The sequence below is a fragment of the Aplysia californica genome, unplaced genomic scaffold (assembly GCF_000002075.1).
Source record: "Aplysia californica isolate F4 #8 unplaced genomic scaffold, AplCal3.0 scaffold00620, whole genome shotgun sequence".
Classification (NCBI taxonomy): Eukaryota; Metazoa; Mollusca; class Gastropoda; order Aplysiida; family Aplysiidae; genus Aplysia; species Aplysia californica.
Window position 1 is genome coordinate 285515 of NW_004797890.1, and position 21416 is coordinate 306930.

At 39.4% G+C, this 21416-nt stretch overlaps 1 protein-coding gene across 2 annotated transcripts in view; it reads right to left on the reverse strand.

The window, feature by feature from the left end:
* Window positions 1-680: 680 nt before the first annotated feature.
* Window positions 681-21416, reverse strand: part of LOC101853491 (FTS and Hook-interacting protein) — a 30283-nt gene continuing 9547 nt past the window's right edge. Inside the window, exons 8-17 of one of the 2 annotated variants that reach the window (XM_005107661.3) lie at window positions 19327-19413; window positions 17032-17079; window positions 12667-12834; window positions 11991-12070; window positions 10536-10745; window positions 6902-8241; window positions 4857-5035; window positions 3730-3997; window positions 2635-2741; window positions 681-1142 (exon numbers count right to left, since the gene is read on the reverse strand). In XM_005107661.3, coding sequence (XP_005107718.1) covers window positions 921-1142; window positions 2635-2741; window positions 3730-3997; window positions 4857-5035; window positions 6902-8241; window positions 10536-10745; window positions 11991-12070; window positions 12667-12834; window positions 17032-17079; window positions 19327-19413 — 2709 coding nt within the window. In that variant the 3' untranslated portion in view covers window positions 681-920. Of the gene's footprint in view, window positions 1143-2634; window positions 2745-3729; window positions 3998-4856; window positions 5036-6901; window positions 8242-10535; window positions 10746-11990; window positions 12071-12666; window positions 12835-17031; window positions 17080-19326; window positions 19414-21416 lie in introns of both variants that reach the window. The other variant, XM_005107660.3, reaches the window with a different exon arrangement.

A 21416-nucleotide genomic window follows, 5' to 3' on the forward strand; every position in this document is an offset into this window, starting at 1 on the left:
GCTTTTTGATCAGTCAAAAAGTTCATTATATAAAGTTTTAAAGCAAAAGCAAAAGGAGAAAAATAGTATTACAGAAGAATCTGGGCACCAGTCCAGATTTATCTGTCATTTAATAATGGCACCTATCACAAACATTTGAAGAGCAATGGTAACTGCGGACAGCAAGTATTATGAGGCTTCACAAATTAGAAATACTGAAGCCAAGGGAGAGACACTCGCAAGCTGCGCACAACCACGAGGAGAAATGAAGTTTTCAATTGCCATAATGTGGCCACCTCTTGTCTGCCAGAATTGGTATCAGTGGCCACAGCAGAAGTGACAAATCATTTTAACTCTCATTTCATTTAATCTATTTTGCTTAGAAAATGCATATGTCATCGTAGGACACTGACTGCTACTATCATCATCATAAACATAGAATTTCTCCATTGTATCTCTCTAGGAATGGAGGAAAAAGGTTGAATAAATGTGAAGCGTGCTGACAAAATGAGTTACTTTTCGCAACGCACAAATGGAAAAGTTAGCCAAAAATCGACAATAGGCTCAAATTTGTAGATTTCCTATTGATGCCACATTTTTAAAGAATAACATGCCTTTTATTATTTCATACTTATTACAAATAGTAAAAACTTCACCTATAAGCTTGAAGTATCTATTTCCATAGGTCTCGAATCACAGAAGTAACTCTTTTTGTCAGCACCCTTCACAAATGATTTTGACTGGCCTCAAAATCTCTTTTTTTTTAAATATGTGTAACATTTTCCTCACATCTAGATCAACCAATCTCCTAACAACCAGATTCTACTGTAATAATAAATAAAAGTCAACAAAAGCGTTTAAATAATTTATGACTTTTGCTCAGTCATGACGAATAGTCTACATCCGATTTATCTATCCAACATGCATGCTGCCAGAGAGGGTTAACTGCTGAGATATCCTTCGTCGACACTGAGCAAGGCATGTTCTTGCGACAATGCCGCCAGCTCCTTGAGGAATTCATCCAGCACCAGAGCACAGTACACAGCATTCCACGTGGACAGACCCGGGGTTGAACCCGAACCGTCCGCATCACCGCCCAGCTCACTGCCATCTCCGTGGCCCTGAGAGCTGTTGAGGAAGCGATAGGATGCGCTACCACCAACCTGCAGGAAAACAAAGGGGAGACACGGATGCAGAGTGTTTTAAATACAAAAAGGTCACATAAGTGCCAAAAATTAGAGGTGTTACTTCCAGAGAGTAACATACAAAGAAAATAAGGAGAGATAGAAATTATAGATGTTTGATAGGAAAGGAAGGGACAAGCCACACCAGAGCACCTGTCAATCACACATGTCCATATGTTAAATTTAAAGTGATACAGGAAGTACAGTGGAATTCTGTTATAACGAAAGGGATGGGACCAGTGCGAAATGTCCGTTATAGCAGGATTCTCGTTACAATGGATCCAATAATAAATTCAAGGGAAATGGTATTAAAGTAGGCCTAATCTATGAGTTTGGCGCTCTGTTTATTCCTTTTTGTATTTCCCCTGATGATGATTTGTTCAACATGATCTCTAGGTCTTACTTGATCAAAAATCGAATTAGGTTTCTTTCTCTAGCACTAGCAATGTTGACAGCTCGGCGTTGGCGATCAGAAAAAAGGGGGTCTGGCTCTAGGCTAACTCGCCCGCTGTGTTGTCCCCCACCCCACCACACCCTGTGGTGCGTTGCGTCTGCTTGCACACGTCACACATTCACTCCATCTATCACAGCATTGTGACCTCTCCATCCCGCACCAGAGAAGTGAGAGGCACGGTATGCTTAGATAATCTAGACTGAGCTGGCCTATCACACGATGCGTTCTGCTTGTCTGCGCATGCCACTCACTCCCCACTCATTCGCTCCGGCCTTCATTGTTGGTTCGCGTGGGCTCTCCTATTCTTAATTTCGCTGGATCATCAACAACTTTCTCAACTGGCAAGGTTTTTATAATATGTAATTGGTCTGTGCGCTGTGCACAGCAGCAGCAATATTCCGTTAAAACCGACTTGCGTGACGGTCTGATGGCGCAATAGCAGTATTTTATTTACAAAGATAAAGGAGAAAAAACGGGGTTTTAGAATAGAGTCTTTATAACAGTTGTTTCAGGACTCGTTATAAGTGGACTCCACTGTAAAACATCAAGACAACAGTTGAAAACTAATGAACATTATTCACGGCAAAGTCTCTGGCAAAGGCTAATCATTTTCCATTTTGACCAATCTAAAAATAAAATAAGGTATTTGACCTTTGTCCCTAAGAACACCAAGGTTCCCACCAAGATTACACTAGTTCTCCTGGGTTCCTGATTCATGGGATTGCACCGATGGTCAGGTTCGAGGCAGTAGTGGGTTTTCGGGGCACAGAGACCTATGGCCCTAACCGAAATATCAGTATTTTGGTGTTGTACCAGTTCCCCTGGGTTACTGATTAGTTTCACTCATGGGTTTCGTTCATGGACCAGACAGTCAGGTAGTAGTGGAACACAGATGTATCAGGCATTTGAGGCACACAGACCTATAGCCCAGACCAAAATATCTGTATTTTGGGTTCATAATGATTAAGCCACGTTATAGTATCAGTATCCCATTCAAAGCTACACAATAAACAATACCTGAAGCCTCTGCAGCTGTGGGTGCTTGCTGTTCTTGCCCATTAAAAGCTTGTCTTTTCCCGGAGAGCGACGGAAGATCAGGTCACTGAGGGACACTTTCTTTTTCTCTGCTGTCGATTGATCAACATGAAAAGAAAGAAAGCATACCAAAATAGATACAGAAAAGAACTAGAAACAGAAAAACAGTTAAAAAATTTTAAGCAATTTTTTACAAAATCACACGCACACTTTGTTTCCTCACTCATTTTTGGGGCACATAATTTCTTATCTAAACAAAATGAAATTTAAAAGTTAAAAGGTCGGCAAAATTGTTTGTTTTTTGTTGTTTTTTTCATGCAAGAAGACACATAAACAACACACTGAGAATACCCCCCAAAAATAGGCACCTAAAAATTTCAAGGCTGTTGGCTTAAGCTCAGTTTCTTTTAAAACTTTGCACTGGCAAAACATTCAGACCAAGAGAGGATCAAACTGCTATAAATCTGGCCATAGAATTGGGGCAGGATAAACCTTCAGTAAAACAACTGGAACAGCAGCACGCATTCTGTATCATCATCCTTTCTCACATAATGAAGTGAGTGCAATGTAGGTGCTTCGGTGTGCATTTGCATCCAGTGATGTCAACAGCACACTGTCAAAATGGTGGACACTTTTGGTAAGATCACATTGTATATGCACTTTCTCAATTACCCCTAAAATGGCTTCAGATTATCATCACCAAGACACATCACTTGATCAGAACAATCTGTTGATGCGATTAACAGGTCAGCCTTGAGTAATCTTGTTAACTGATATAAAATGAGCATTTGACCTCTAGAGAGCTTCTTTCGTAGTATTTGTCTCCCACTTCCACCCCCCCCCCTCCCACCACACACACACAGAAAAAAAAATCCAAATTGAGGGTAAAGAATTATAAGTAATAGTTGGGAGTCAAATACACCACACTAGAGTCTTTAGTATATAATTCTCACGTCGAGTGAAATGGAATAGGTGACTGCATGGATTTCCATGAAATATGTCTAAAAATTGTTGCCTGCAGATTGAAAAAAAAAAATTATTTAAAAGAACGAATATAATTAGTCGCAGTAAGCACACCTCTTGGGATAGCCCCTCCTAGAGTGTCAGCTCTCAGCCGCTGTGGCTGCTTCTGCTGCATCTGCTGTTGCTGTTGCTGCTGTTGAATGTTCTGGGGCATGAGACTGCTGGGCAGACTGCCGTAGCCTCCCATGGGCCCTTGCTCCAGAGCTTGGTACAACTGCTCTTCCCTCTGCTCCAGGTTGTGGCGGGCACGGCTCACCAGGCTGTCAAACTGCTTGACCGTCACAGAGTAGCTGTCCAGCTTCTGCCGCAGGGAGGACAGCACCTGGGAGGAACAGAGGTTGCTTGTTTTAGGATGCATGTAAGCAAATATTTTTTTTAAAATACGCAGACACAAGAAAAATAAAATAATAAATAGCATTTGCATTGCCTATAACCCCACTGAACAACATGACCTAGGTGTTTTGCAATCTATATTAGTACCCCAGTAAATCCTGGAAAACTCAACCCCCCTCAACTACCTGGGAAGAAAACAAAGCAAGCAGCTGATAACCTTCCTTTAATTCGAACTGACTTCACCTATTCTGGGAGCTGGGCAAAAAGCCTAACCACAGACTCAAGTCCAAAATTCAGCACACCTAATTACATAAAACCTTTTAAAAAGCCAAGTCTCACTTGTACCACAGACTCATGTGCAAAATTCAATAAATTCATAGTTAAAAAATTTTTAACAAGGCTACAATGGCAGGGGTGGGCCACAAAAAAACTTGGTAGGGTGGTGTCAAAGAGGTTCTCCAACAGAATAAGATATCTACAACAGAAGCTACCCACCTAGCCCTTGCCCAAACTAAAATGCCCCTAATGATTCATGACAATGACAATCTTCATTCATCTCGCAGGGAGAAATTTGTTTTGGCCGTTAACAATGCTAGTAGATGTTACAAAGTAAGGTGCACTCATGCATGCGCACAACAAGACAGGACATTAGAAAAAATGTCTCATGTGCTGGGACAACTCGCTCCGTAAAACACTCTCTCTCTCTCTCTGTTTCATTTGTAGCACTGTGTGTTCAGTAACTTCGCTGCAGTTGGTACAAATGAATTTCTATATCTATATATATATGAAGAAAGGAAAAAATTAAAAGTTAAAAATTTTTTAAGAGGCACTTGGCCTTTCTCACTCACCTGTACCAGTGACTTGACAGAGGGCTGGAACACCAGGTTATGAGTCAGCAGGAAGGAGCGCAGCAAGGGCTGTGGGTATGCGGCAAGGCGAGACAGCACGTCTGTCAACAGCAGGTTGAAGTACAACGAGTTCCCCAACATGCCATCCAGCCTCAGTAGCAACGCTGACAAGAAAGGGCCTGAGGGGGCAAAAGTGTTGCAGCTGAATATTCAGTATTTGCTTCCCTGGCCCCTTCTAAAATCCATAACCAAAAAAAATTAAAGGGTTTTTTTTTGTTCCTGAGTATCCAAAGACAAGCACATCTAAACAGTAACTGCTCTTTAGTGCTGGCAAAAAGCAGGATAGATTTTTTTTAAAATGGCACTTACAACACAACTAGATCATACAAGTGCCGAAGCATAGAGTTGTTATTTGAGTGTAACATACAAGACCTGTCAGAACAGAATGAAGAAGCAAACCACACCAGAGCACCAGCCAGCCACCAACAGGACTACAGCAACAAAGAGCAAACAGAAAGCAACAGACCACTAAACTGAGAAACATATTCTCCCTATTCTGACAGTATAAAAAAAAAGCCATAAAACTGCTTCTTTTGCATCATTAGCACAGCACTCTTTGGGTTTTCTTCAAAAAATATTTTTGCTCAAATCCATACTGTTTCAGTAAACAGAAGTACATCAACACAATGAGATTCATTTAGTGCAAGGAAAAAGCAAGACAAACAGACAGACAGAAAGACAGACAGAAAGGCAGACAGACAAACTGAGAACGAGGAAAGAAGTAGGACCTACCAGAGATGCCCTCCAATCACCCGCCCATCCTTTTATCACTATAACTAGACATATACTATATCTGCACAATGGCCATCACACACAGATGCACACAGGAACATGCACAAAAAGCCAGACCACAGGGAGGACAATATTCGGGACACAGCTTTTAAAAAGTCTCAAAGAAGGAGCCCTCCGTAAAAGAAGCAACACAAGAAAATCAGAAGGAGAATAAAAAGTGAGTGACAACTAATGAAGTTGAGAGCAGTGAGCATGACTCCATCATTGTTCAAGATTGGAGCACTATGCATTCTCTGAGCTATATATCTTGTGTAAACTTTTTTCAGATCAACTTTCACATATCAATTGCCATCTTTAATTGAACCTATTGGTATTTTTTTTTACATCATTCGAGCCTGCAAGTGCTTCAAATAAAAGTCGCTTGCACAAAACAAACCCAAAAAAACCCCCCACCCCACAAACAGTATTCTTCTTTTTTCCGCCGTTCCCCTGCTAGAGAATGGGGGACAAATGCAAGTTAATGTCTTCATTTCACACTGCAGCTGATTTTTACTTACTTGACAGAATCATCCCTTGCCTGGAAGGCAGCCAAGGGCCATTTTCGAAGGTACTCTTAATATTCATGGTTAACAGAGCTGATTAAAGTGAGTCCGCAACACTATGACAGTTACCTGTCTTTAGGAGAACATTGGGAAAATAGTTTAAATAGTAATGCTGAAAAGTTGACACACTCAGTGAGCCCATCAACTACCCGAGCAAGAGAGACAAGACGGAAATTAATTTTACGTCGGACTTATGGTTAAATTTTGCCCAATGAGCACCCAAAGAGCCTACCCTTTTTCATTTTAGAACCACTAAGAAATCCTAAAAGTGTAGAACTTCCACACACGACCTAAAACAATTCTCATCCTTATCCGAGAGCATCAGGCGCTTGATTCTACCTACCTTAGACTCTGAGGTTTTGAAAACATGGGGGGAAAAAAACGAAGCTGACAGGGATTGAACCCTGAAACTCTGGGCTGACAGGTGAGCACCATACGTGTTGAGCTACCGAGCCCCAAAGAGAAGAGGGATCTTCTTCTTATTCTCATTTATCTCCAAATGGACATCCCAATTTCTAGGGCAAAGGCTGCTGTTTGCTGCAGGTCCTCCAGGCCCCCATAGAGTTTAGTGGGATGAAATGCAGGTATGTTTTGAAATACAAGAACTCACTGATACGTTGGAGTGGGCAATTGACCCAACCAGAAACTTACCAATATTCGGTGGATCGTTGAGGTACCGGAGTTGTTTCTTCGAGCCAGGACTTGATGGCGTGGTGGCCGGAAACTCATCGGAGGGAAACAGCAAAGACTTGAAAGAGGATGACATGTCTCCTGGTGACAGGACCTGCTTCAACGGCGACAGAATGGACGAGGCCGACATAGCATACAGTGGGTTGGGGTGTGACGCGAATCCCTTAGGGAAGTCTTTAGGCACATTTCGTTCACTCTTCGTTGTACTGACGGGCACAGATACAGTCCCTGAAGCCCTATCATTAGCAGCGGAAGTTGCAAATTTTTTCTCATTCGACTCTGAGGCTAAGGGTGGGGGAGAGGTTGCAGCGCTACCGCTGTCATTACCAGGCACGATGGAAATATCCACAAGACTGGACGCTTCTGGATTTGGCTGCTTCTTCTGCATAGTGACTTTCACGTCAGAGGGCACTTCAGACATGCTGATCTGCTCAAATGCCGTCCTGTCTCCTTTTGACATCTGAGACGCCTCTGCTTTTGGGAGGTCATTCACAGGAATCTCAGACTGACTCACAAAAGTGAATTGTGATTTGTCCGGGGGAATGGGGCTGATAGAGGACACGTCAACACTGCTGGACAGACTGCCTGCCGTCACGTCCCCACCTTCCTTGGCACTGCTGCATCTCTGGTGGCTTCCCAGCGCAGCAGCATCCAGTATCTCATCCAGGGACGCCAAGCTCTTGTCCAAATCATGGCCGCTGGCATCCGAGCCCTCCTCCGATGAGAGCTCTTGATCGTACAGGTAAGCCATGAAAGAGTCCAGGCTGTCTAAACTTGCGTAGAGCTTGGGATCACCAAACTGAGTGGCCTCTGGGCCATTTGTTATATTGCACTTCCCGTCGCTATCAGAGAACACAGAATCATCATCAACATTAACATTGTTCGACTTCAGGTCAAAGGTCACGCGGCTCTCACTCGAACGAGTGGGATCCTCTGCCGTTGCACCTTCCCCCATAGTCTTTTTCAATATAGAACCAACCTCTATGAAGCCCGTCTTAGGAACAGAATCTTCCGGTTCCTTCAATGCTGAGCCATTGTCTCCTTTCTTTGTAGACGCAGCACCCTCCTCTGCTTTCTCTGAGGAGCTAATGCTATCAGGTGGCGGACTCTCCCCGTCATACTTGAACAGCCAGTGCTGGCACGCCTGAGCCGACTGGTCGAGCCTATGCCTCGCGTCGTGCAGGTATTCAAAGTAGCAGCTCTCCTTCTGCTGATCCCCCGAACCCTGGTCTGCAGAAGCTGTCTTCCCAGGTCCAGCATTGCCCGGTGGGGTGGGGCCAGAGACTCCTGATGCTGAAGGCCTGCACAATGGTAAGAAAGAAAACGTTTCCACTTCCGTAATGAACGTATAGTAAACGATTGCAATCGTACAACAAAAGATTTAATTGTAATAAAGCAATAAAACTTAGCAACAAGATAAAACACTTTAAGTTAATTGTCAAAAAATGGCACTGCAACTTTTCTTTTCTTTTATTGGCCCAACTCAAGACAGTCCTTTATTTTACATATAGTACAACTTATTTCTATTCAGAAACAAAATACTTTTTTGTTCGTTTCAATGAACTTAAACCCAATTATATTTGATATGAGATTTAGAAAAGATCATAAGTCAACCAACGGAGCGCCTCACCACTTCTATGAGTAAAAAGAAAAGAGATCCCCAGCAAAGAGCACCGGGCTGACAGGAAATACTCCAGGAAAGACAAGAAATTTCATAAAACACTCCTATCAATACCAAGAACTTCCCAGGGATTAGCTCATTATGTGACTAACTATGCCTTAGTTAAGTTTGATTTTTTTTTTACATTAGTTCCTTCCTCTTGAAAGTTATAAATACAGCACTTCATAAAAATATACATACTTATTTAATAAACTCCCTGCAACTTAATATTTAAATGAAGGACTATCTTACATCTCTAAAAGTATTTATACTTTTAAAAATTACAGCAGGAAGATAAAAAGTAAACTTGAGTGGGGTCATGATGCATATACGAGGACCTACAAACTTACAATTGAAAATACTAATCATTTCAATTTGTCCCTTCGAAGTTGCACCTTCTGCAGACGAAGCAGTGGGTCTATTTATATCCCCCCGACCCACTGGGGGTATCTTTTTTTTTTTTTTTTTGTAAATGAAAGATCAAATACAATAAGTGGGTCATGAGAACCTTTACTGATTCTATAAAAATGCGGACATGCAAATGTTTCTTAATAAGAGACAAACGTAGAAGTATGTTCCTCTCTCCTTCCTTCTCCGACAGAGATCCCAGCTCAAACGATAACATTTCACAGGGACTACATGCATGCGGAATGTGCTTGGGTCAGCATGCAACATTGGCAACTGGCAACATCCTTTTCAATAATGTTCAGGGAAAAACAAGGAAGAGGGTACTGGTAACATAATACCTCCATCCCTCCCCCACCCTTTTCACACATAGTTATGAAAACAGCCCTGTATTCTGTTCCTACTCCCAAGAGTGACCCAAATATCGCCCACTACATCAAACAGTCCAAAATGGAAGGGGGGGGGGGGGTGTTGTTATACTTTCTTTTTACAGGGAAGGGGGAATAACTTGGCATGCCAGGAAGGGGAACATGAATGTTGTGAGCAAAAAAAGCGTGTTACCAGATTTTTGTGGCCTTAGAAAAATTCTCTCCAGTATAAGTTCAGCTGTTAGTGGCTAGTTGACAATTATAAAGAGAACATTCATTTTGCTGATTAGCTTCATAAGGGACAATGTTTTGAAAAGCTTATTATTATGAAAACTAAGTACTTTTCAAACCTGCTGAATCTCATTGACTACATGTGCTGACATCAACACTATGGAGGGGATGGGGGATAGAAACTTTTAAAATGAGAATAGAATGCATTATAAAAAATATAAATACCTTCAAAATTAAATCCTTTTAATATTCAAAGGTGAAAATGCAAAATGTAGCACTACATCTATTACTAATGCTCCAACTTCCCACATTAAAAGACTGATGTGGTAGACTTTGTTTAACTCAAAGATATTCTGGTTTTTACAGTATGAAACATCATCTCAGCTGAAAAACCTATATCCCAACATGCAAATCGTCAGCCAGTTGTTCAGATTTGTACTAAACCCAAACTTTTGAAAAGTTTTTTTTACTGCAGTGCAGTTTCTTAACTCTTTATCTCCGAAAACAGGTCTCTTTTATCGGGATTTCATTCATTAGATAAAAAACTATCAAAATAAGTTCACTTGTTTTGATTTAATGACCAACTTAGAGACGTTTTAGTCATTTTTAGATTTAGAACCAAAAAAGACTCCGCGGAGATAAAGAATTAATCTGTAGTATCAGTTGCATATACTTGAGTGAAATATTTGGTCGAAATTCCAATACTTAATACTTAAATGATCATGGAAAAGATACAATGCGTAAGAATAATTTTTATAAAATACGAAGCACATTTTTCCTCTCTCCACAAATTTGCATTCAGGGCTTACTTAGAACATTTGAACAACTTGCTGACAAATGTCCTCACAACACAAACTTTCACTAGGTCAGCACCAGGCTTGCATAAAATCTCCCAGAGTGCCACACACACGAAAACACAGCGTGCCTTCACCTTTGCGATTGTGCCGAGGTGTTCATGCCTACAATGTGGGGTAGGGGTGCAGGGGTGGCGGAGTTGGCAGGGCTCTGGCCCTGGCTGGAGGCTGGGAGGCAGCACACAGGCCGCAGGGAGAGAAACTTCTCAGCCGACTTGCCGTAGAGGTCCAGGTCTCTGACCGACCGCCTCTGGCTGACCATCACATGAGTACAAGGCACTAAGTATCTGAGGAAATATGAAGAAGGATTAGCTTGAAAATATCTTTGAATAGGATTCGGAAGACCAGAGATATCTCACTTCGAACAAAGTCGAGGACTTTTAATTCAAAAGTGAAGTCAGTCTAGTTGTATGGATGTGAGACACGGAACGCATCACAGACTAGCATAAAGAGGATCCAGGTTTTCTTGAACAAGTGTCTAAGAAAGTTACTGAGGATCAGATGGACAGACAGGGTCACCAACGAGAAGGTGTTAAGGAAAACAAGACAGATCCCAGTCAGAGATGAGCTAGGAAGAAGGCGGTGGCGATGGATTGGACATACTCTCAGGAAGTCAGTCTGCTGCATAACAAAGAAAGTGTTGGATTGGAAACCACACACTAAGAGATCAAGGAGAAGACCGCATGGAAACTTGAGAAGAATAACAGAAATTGATGTACAAAAAAGAGGGAAGACATGGAATAACACCAAAAGGCTAGCCCCCAGGATAGAGAAAGGTGGAAAGTGTATGTCCATGGCCTATACACTGGTCCACGGTGAGAAAGGCAATGATCATGATGATGATTAGCTTGAAAAACAAACGGATAATGATGGCCAAGTTTCCCTTTGATTTGATACTTTATAATACAATGGCTCGTTATTTCTGAGATAGACTGTCATGAAAAGCTTGAAAGCTTGTTGTTGATTTTTCAGCCAGTTTTCTCATAAACAGAGCCATTCACGGCTGATTGGTCTTGCAGCTGAAAGGCAGACCCTGCTCATTTTGAGCACATGAAGTTTGGAACTGCAGGATGTACTTCAACTTCCTGTTTAATGCTTTAAATAGCACGGAAGGTCCATTTTTATACTACCTCTACTTACATACCAGCGGTCACATCAATGTAGGCGCACTAAACGGTCATGGGATCAAAGCATCCACTCCATTTTCAAGAAAATCAGTCTTTTCATCCAGATGTTAAAAAAGTATGTCTACAGATATGAAGACACTGACCAATAAATAACGTAAAGAAAGAACAAAAAAAAAAGAGGGCTATTCCACGGTAACTGCCATGACATTTGGACTCTTCCTTCGTTACAATGATAACACTGCAATTAAATATCAATTAATTTATTTCAACTTTAAATAATCAGAACATTTGAAAGACATATTAAGAATCATATTAAATGCAGTAATTTGAAAACAAAAGTACTTAATGCAAATTCTGTGACGCGTTTAGTTTCTGTAACTGACGGTACGAATGAGATCAACCTACCTGAAAACAAGTTGAAACATGACGTCTTCACAGTTCAGGTCAATCAGGGTATGGAACAGGGCAAGGGTTACTGTAGATAACTGAAAAAAACCCACAAAAATAGTTCTTTAAAGAAAAAAAAACCAGCATAAAGACACTATTACTTTTCAATACGATAATTATAAAAATAACACATTTTTATAGCGTCATGCTCTACAGCAGGCCATGTGCACTTTACAACTATTATTACTCCAGTAGACCTTTGAAAACTCAGAAACATGCTCGGCTTATCAGAAAGCATACACAAATAAAGGAGTAATAACCTCCCTTCCCCCTTCAACCCAAAGTTTGTATTTACTTGAACAAAGGGTCGAGAAAAATTGGAAAAATAATATGTGATAACAATATATATTTTCTATGCCACTGAGCTTTACTTGCCAGTGCAATACAGCTATGAAAAGCACAAAAAATATGACATGTGACCAAGCCCAGACCCCTCTTTCTCTCTCCCCTTTCCTCCCTCTCTGTCTCTCTCACCACCTCACTCCCCCGGGGCATTTAGGCATTTGTTCGAATACAGATAACTCACCCTTTTGAGAACTTCCATGTCTGGTATTTTACTCTGCCATTTGATGCCAAGAAAGGTAAATTTTAAAAATATCGTTACTATAATCATTCCTATTGTTATCACTACTACCGAGGTGTTCGAAGTGATCCTGGAAAGCAGTGAATCCAGGAGGAGGACATCATCGTAGCGCTCCGTGAGGACAAACTTCAGGACGGCTTTCAACAGGTTCGGGTCGGTCACATGTCTGATAAACAGCTCCAGGTATGCTGTGGCCGTCATCACTTCCTCCCGTGAGATCTGTTGAAAGAGAATAGAGAAAAGCGACTGGTGAACCTCACTTTATAAAAGCATAAGATATTCATTCATAATTAGTACATTTTCACTTGAAGGCTGGGAGAAAAATAACCCTCGTATACTTATTCTTTTTTAATACTATCAAATCAAACTTCTTGTTTACTGTTCACTTTAACACACTCCGAGTCAGTGTTTAAAGGATTAAACCCATTACAAAGTGAGAGCTCCTTTATACATTTATTTTATTTTATTTTATTTTTTACATTTTTCACATTTCCAGTGGACTTCTCCCTTTTTTTAAAGTGACAACAATTATTTACAAGAAGAATAAAAGCTATTTTATAATAGGGAGAAATAGAGTGACTTAATGTTTCCTTTACACACAAAACAGTTTTTTTTAATGTGTTGGCGTTATTTGTAACTTAGGCTGAAGTCTATTGATAGATGTCATTGTTTTTCTCTTTGGACTCCTTTCTTGTATTAAAAGAAGGAAGGTTAAGGTTGGGAATGGGGATGAGTACAGTGATTACAATTTTTTAAAACCCACACATTTGTTTTGGCAGAGAAAGTATTATATGGATGCAACTCAAAATGCTGTATCTGATACTTTTCTGAAGTAAACTAAACACAAAAACCATCATCAAAAGCCAGAGCTAATCACAGAAGGCAAAAGTAACAGCAACAGAGGCATTCACAGGTGACGCTGTAATAGAATGCAGAAAGCTTTTCATTTTAATTGTATGAAATTGAAGGGTGACATAAGGGCTCAAAGAATCCACCTTGAAACTGAAAATAAAAACAACTGGAAAACTTCTATAAAATAAAAAGAAAGCTAAAAGGAAAACTGGACGGTTCACTGTAAGGATTTTAACACTTCAGAAACAGCAGGGTTTTCAAATAAAAGTAAAATATCTATTCAGCAAATGTAACAATAATGTTAATTACATGTAAATATCAAGATCACAAAAGCCAACACAGGGTGAAATATAATGCCCCTAATAAGGTAACATGGTGGACACACAAAGAACCTTACAAGAAAACAGATGTATAAAATGACTCCAAACATCATATGTCTGCAGCTCAGTTTCTTTTTTTTTTTTTTATGTGGCTGTTTTTAAACCTCCATCATCACAATAGCCCCAGGAGAAAGACTGAGATACCCTATAAAATGTTCCCCATACAGGAATTGAATTCCGGTCTTCTGCATGCAACAGTGAAGCATATAGCAGCTGCACAACAGACGCCAGTTCTCAGTTTCTACCATAAACCATTTGAAAACCTGTCCATGTCTCTTTAAAGACATAACAGTGCCTCAAGTAACTGCAACAAGCTCACTGAAATGCCTTGGCTTACATTTAAGAAGAAAGATTACCAAACAGCAAAAAGTTGTTGATACATCCATCCACTTACTTTATCCACCCAAAGGCAATAAATAGATTGAAGCAGGAAACAAGAAAGGAAACGGTAACAGAAACACTGAATAGTGCCATTCCGACCAACATAAAAAAAATTTTTTAAACCACAATCATATACCCGATCAAAAGTGTCAAAATGAAAACAAATCAAGAAAATCACTGGGAAATCAATACATGAACCCAACATTACTATATAAGGAAGAGATTTTTCTTAAATACATGTCTAAAAACAAAACGCCAGAAAAAAGAAGAGAAACCATCTCATACAACTCATAAAACCAAGGAAATAAAACTTTCAATCCAAGTTAGTTTGAGAAAAGAAAAAGAAAAAAAACACCACTGATGTGTAAAAAAACCCTCCATATACCAATCCACTCATAAGCACCAGATATCACAGAGGAAGGATCTAACCTCTCAGGGATTTGAGGAACATAAAAATTCATAGAAAAATTTAATCAGAAAACAGAATCTAATTTTAAACTTTTTTTTATTTTGAACAAACCCAGTGTCTGAGGGGAAAACAAGTATTTGTCACCACACTGACAAAGTGTTAGAAACAGAATTAAAAGATTCACAAAATTATCCAGTCTTTGAACCATGCAAATCACCACACTTCTATACACTGTCACTAACAACAAACATGCCCAATAGAACATCGTCTCAAAATAAAATTTGGCAGGATGACCCAATCTCTTCAATTTCAAGACATTCCAAAATCACTGAACCAGATTACCATGAAAATAAGTATATAAAAGAAACTTTAAAAAAAATGTTTTTAACAAAACAATGCATACTTTCATGATGCTATTTAAATCTCAACATTATACACAGTCTAAAGAAGGAAGTAAAGTTTTGATAACAGATGCAGACAGAATTAAAGCACTTTCAATTAAGAGACATAGGCTTAGCTTAGTCTATCTTCAACATTTGGAGTCATGACACCAGAGCATCTTTGACATGTTAATGGCGCCGGATTTAGGCATGAAAACGATTTTCCTTATATGACGTATCCTTGAACTTGTTAAAACTCCCCTCAGACAAATGCCCATAGAATGGATGCTAAAAAACAAAGTTACAGTTAAAAAGAAATCTACCTTTACTTGCACACACTTTAAGCTCTAACTGAGTCTTTTCAGCAAAGAGAAGCAAACTGTCAAACTTATAGTCATTTAGCACTGAGAAAAAGCAAGACAGACAGACAGACTGATAGAAAGAAAAGAGGAAAAGTAAAGAACTACGACCTACCAGTGGTGGCCTCCAACCACTAGCACACTCAAAGCAAATTTAATGTCTACCATGAAATATCTTTAACCAGCACAAAGCCTACGAAATTTTAGGGACACATCAGGAACTACAAAAAAAAAAAAAAAAAAAAAAGTCGCGAAACATTTAATCTACATTAACATACGTCATGTCATAAGCTGAAGAGTGCATTGTAAGAATCAGTACAAGCTAAGGTGCAGATTTTTTTCAAAACCAGTCTGATTTTAGGAAAGCAAGAAAGAAATACACTCATCTAATGGAAAAGCCTCATTAACATAAAGCACCTCTATAAAGCTGGAAAATATTTTTTCTTAGAAACTGAAGAAAGTAACACAAACTCTAAAGAAAACTCAAGGAACAAACAACTCCTGCTTAACATAATGGATTCTTCTATAATACATTTACCATTCAAAAACAAGAACATATTTAATTACATGTCCAAACTCCTATCAGTAATATGGGTTTGCCATGAAGGACAGGATACATAACTAAAAGTGAAAGCCATTAAGGCTATTTGACGCCACATGATTCTAAAACAAAATAACTGGTACCATAGATCAGTGACAGACCTAGGCTCGGAGAGATAAGTAACTTCTGCATGAAAAAGGCAAACCTTGTCATTGATGAGCCTGTCACGAAACACAAAAGTACATGCCCTGACACACACCAAAAAAAAAAAGATTGTAAAAAGATTGTGAAATAAGAGAGTCTAGCCGGGCTTGCACAAAGCTATGGTGGACATTTATAACGAGCAAGGGAAAAAAGTGAAAGACCTTAAAATACTTTAATGAAATCTGACCACTTTTAAAACAAATTGTAGAAAGAGCAGAGTAGATAAGGAGTCTTGAGTAATTTTCAGTCAGATATTGTAAAGCAAAATTTGGTAACTAAAACGGTTCGAAGGCTATTTCAGAAATTATAGATGAAGTTATGGACGGCATTCAAGTACCATTGACAAATAAGAAATTCAAGTTCACAATAAAATCAGTCCCGGCTAAATGCTGCACTGTCTCAGTATTTGCTAAGTACCTCTTTAAAAAGTACATTTTTGAAAAACTATTGTACAAGCATTGAAATGATTATAAGGTTAATTACTGTTTAAATTGAATAAAATTACAAAAGAACTTCTAGCTGAATAGGTCAGTAATTCTGTAATTAAACAGATGTCACAGATATGTTAACACCATCACCATACTGCACACACAACAGCAAAGGGCTGCATGACTTATCATTACTGTCAAACAATACAGACATTATATAAATGCAACAACAATGTAGAATAGAAACTGGTCACCATATTAGACACACATTATCAAAGGGAGACAACTCAATTCACGAGCACATGGCAAGAAAAGGGGCAAAGATGGAAACAAAATTCTAAATAATAGCAACAACAACAAAAAAAAAATCTCAGAAGAAACACCTTCAAATCACCAAAAGGGTCGAAAGAAATAGAATAAAAAATAAGTAGATGAGAGAAGCATGAAGCAAGCCAGACATTTCATGCAGGTGACCAACTGACCCTGAATAAATCTGTGTCAAGCAATGGAATCGGAAGGCCTGTAATATCCTGGAGGGGAATGACACGGTTGGTCAGTCTGATAATAATTGTAGTGATAATGATGACAGCGTTTTTAGTATGAGCAACAGCAGCATCGATACCAGTTCCCTCCGGCATACATCTAATCTCATCCCCTTCAAGATTTGTTGACTGTTCCACACCTTGTCTGTGTCGAAAAGTTTCAACACAGAATTCCAGACCTCCAAAGTCAAATCATTTTATTTGTCATGTATAGAGGTTCCTAACACGCACTTCACAAAGCAAAAGAAAAAATATTTGTTTTCCTACTTGATAGATTAGAGAGGAGATCTTTCTGCTTTAAAAATAATTAATTCTGTTTTCCACTTCCGTAGCAGCAAGTTACAGCCATTTTGTTTTTTCTTGACAAAGCTATAAACTAGCAATGCAATAAAGTTTTGATTTGAAAGCCTGCAGTCCAATATTTTAAAAAAATTAAACAGCAGAAAGAGAGAGAGGAAGCAATAAGTTTCAGTAAGACATAATGTACAATATTACAAAATTGATAAGGAGTCATTAGACACTTGCAGTGATTAAGATTTTGTGAAGAGAAGAAAATGGGTGTGCTGCACAATCTAATCATGAACACTCAGAAGTTCTTGACGTCTGCTTTTTTCCCCCTACAAAGTCTTCAGGTAGGTAATGCGAACACACTTCGGCAAATGAGAATAAAGTGAACCCATGAATGAAATCTGTAAAGTACCAGTATCGTACAAATTTATTTACAAATTTTTGCTCTTAATGATTGGGCTATACTTACTTCCAGCCAAACGATTAAATCTACAGGTAAATACAAACCTGTCACTCTATGAAATCTCAAAATCAGGATCTCAAGGGGATTTAGTGAAAAAAATCTTGATCAACAGCAAATCACCAAGGTGACTGCCAGACTGACTAGCAAATTTTTCAGGGTAGTCCATAAATATATGCCCTTTGTGTGTTTTGTCACTATTTTTTTTAAACCCTGAAGCATCTCATCAAGCACTAAAGCACTCCTAGTCCAAGTGTCTAACCTCCCCCCCCCAAAAAAAAAACCGCAATCAGTCCCGAAAGACACTTCAACCAGTGTGCATGACCTTAAGTTGACCCTGTCAACGGATGGTCCCCCACACATGCAGAACTCCAGCGCCGAAGTCATGTCACGTGATGTGAACACAGTTTTACTAAGGGGCTCAGCGTAGTAGGTACCCATTGGGGGCTGGGTCGGGTCAATCGCCTGACTCGTCGCCTGAAAGCAAATGCGTTTGTTTTTGAGGCGTCGAGTCGGGTGTGATTGACTTGTTCCACGATAGCCGCTTTGCGCCCTCAATCTGGCTAGCAAACCGACCCGATCCCCCAATGGGCTCCCAAACACTCAGACGAGCAACAGTCGTTCTAGCTAACGACAACGGCTGACCGACCAAACGTACCAACAAATCTCTTATTCCTCATATGCGTTCAGACCAAGGCAACGACAACGGTCAAGTGTAGAATATTTGTCAGCACATATATAGCTGCGTAAGGGTTAAAACGACTGTAGCTCATCGGAGTGTTCGATGTGAATGCACGATTACTAGACCTTGAACGAGGCTTATTTTGAAAGTAATAGCAGAACTACAAATATTATGGAATATTTAATCTATATGTCACAATTGTAATAGTTATCAGGCTATCATCGGAGAATTCTGAGTGCGGGCAAAGATCAAACACAACTTGGGGGCGAGTCAACTACTGAATCCTGCATCAATATTTCGGAAAATAATGCTCAGAGTTCCTACTGACAAAAAGTTCAACAGGAGCTTCCTGCAATAGAAAGTAAGGCAGAGTAAGATTTTAGAAAAATCCGGTGCAACAGCAGACTGGAAAAAAAAATCGGGAACCACATGATCGAAATCGAGAAACACATGATCGAAATCGAGAAAATCTGGATACTTGAGATTTGGGGGGAAAAAAATTGGGATATCCTGACTAAATCGGGATGAATGACAGGTCTGTAAATACTATCTCAATTCTAGGAACCAGTTCTTCTAACTTCGAATCAAATTGACCAAAAATGCAAAAAACACTCCATCTGAGAATGTGACTTATTTATGAACAGATCTTTTATAAAAAGCAAACCTCCACCACAAATGATAGTACTGAAATAGAACACACTAGAGCATGTATGTGTTTGGAAAAAATGAAGATGAAAAAGATAAACAAGAAAAAAACATGGGAGTAATAGGCTCTGACAACACACACAGCTTTTAGAAGTCCTACCTGATGCAAAGCTGGGGCTAACACAGGTACCAGGAACCCTGAGTAGATAAATTCGATGAGCTGATCCCTGACTCGTGGATGCGCAACCTAAGACGAAAAACCAAGACATAAATGCTAAAGAAGACTTTTTTTTAGTAAGAGTTTTACGGCACTTGCAACACAATAAGGTCATATAAGTGCCGAAGATTAGAGGTGTTACAAGAGAGTAACAAACACAAAAAAGAAGGAGAAGAGATAAAGGTGATAAAGAGATAAAGATAAAGACGTTTGAAGGAAAGAAGAAGCAAACCGCACCAGAGCACCCGCCAACCACCCACAAAGACTGGTGGAAACACATAATCATAGAACAGAGACAGAAAGTGATGTTTTTCAGATGTTATTCCTCACAAGAGCAGTGTTCAATGTCTTTACAACATCTACACTAGATGAAAATGATGAAAATTACTTCACATCTTCGATGCCCTATTGAAGTACCTGTTTTCTCACAAAATTGCACAATTGTAATTTTTCACATTTGTGAAGTATCGAAAAGATTAAAATATAACCATCACATCTGGACCAGTCTCTTATAAAGGGAGAGCAAACGTGTGTATGTTCTCTCAATAGTATTTGTGTCACGGCTCGGTGGAATCAAGCTCATATCAGTTTTTGGACATGTCTAGAGTTATTGGTATCATTTTAAAGTTTGTTCATTTGTCTTGCTTCCGGGAGAAAAAAATACTCATCTATCATAAATAGAAGTCAAGATATTTGTGATTGAAGGAGGTGGGGGTCACCTGGTTTCAGAGGTAAAATTGGCAAAAAAATGGCTGCCATAAGTTGGTGTCTTCGAACGAAAGCTACAGAGTCCTTAGAAACTGCAAATTTACATTTTTGAGCCGTAAATCAACATTTTTCAGTAAGATCCACACAGAAAATAGTTGTTAAACGGACCTTTAACTCTTTGACTACCATAACTTCCTAGTTCGTGGCTAAGAGCCGAATTATCGGCTCGCGCTTTTCTTTCCCTTTCCCTTCCACAATTTGACTCAACCTTTCCGTTTCATGTTTTTAACTGCTGTGCTTACCATACATCAGTCAACCAGTGAAGGAATTTAGCGCCTTTTGTGTTTTATTCTGCTGTTTTTTTGGCATTTTTTCATGTATTTTTGACCCGCCCTATGTTGCTCGAATTAGTTTACACGCATAGCAAGGGAAAAATGGCTGATAACCCATCAGGTTCCTCCCCGTCACAACGTTTTTCTGCTTCAAAAGCCCTGAAAAAGTTTGATGGGGAACTGTCAGTACTTTCCGATAGTGATGTAGGAGGTGATGAAGTTAGACCTGAGTCGGACAGCAGCGACAGCGATGAGATTGAAGATTCGGAAAGAGGGGCATGTGTGCAGTGTTTTTTTCTCTTTTTTTCATTGTGAGTGATTTCACCAAAAGTGCGACAACTTTGTATATACTTGACCATTGTGCATGAAACTTGGCCCAGTTAGAGACAATTGGATATTCTTCAGTATGAGTAAGTCATGAAGTGATTGGACTTAGCAGCTATACACTGTGAGAAATGTAAGTTGGACATATTTTGTTTATTTTTATTTTTTTTCCACCTTGTGTTCACTTACCTCCCATGTTTGTTTGGATTTATGAATTTTTTCAATTTTTTTATTTGATTAAAAATATTCTACATTCAATTACCTTCATTTTGGTATATAATATGTCTGACTTCCAGATGGAATTATGCCCATCAGACACAAAAGAAGAACAGGGGTACTTCTGAAATTCTAAGACTAAGAAATGCCTTGGTCACAGCGCGGAAAACGCCTTGGTAGTCAAAGAGTTAAGGTGTTGAGTCAAAAAACGAAAATTCAATAAAAATTGCCAAACAAGACAGAAAAATGCCGGGTTTTTTCGATGTCATTATTTTGACGAGAGCCCGATTTCACCACGAAGCCTCACATTTATCATGAATGTAAATTTCAATGTTCCCCAATCTGCAGCCATCCAGAAGTGGGCCACAATTTTCACATAGCCTTAGAAACTACCACATGTCAATCTAATCTTGTCCTGCGTTTACTTGTGACAAAAAACAGAAAACAAGCTTC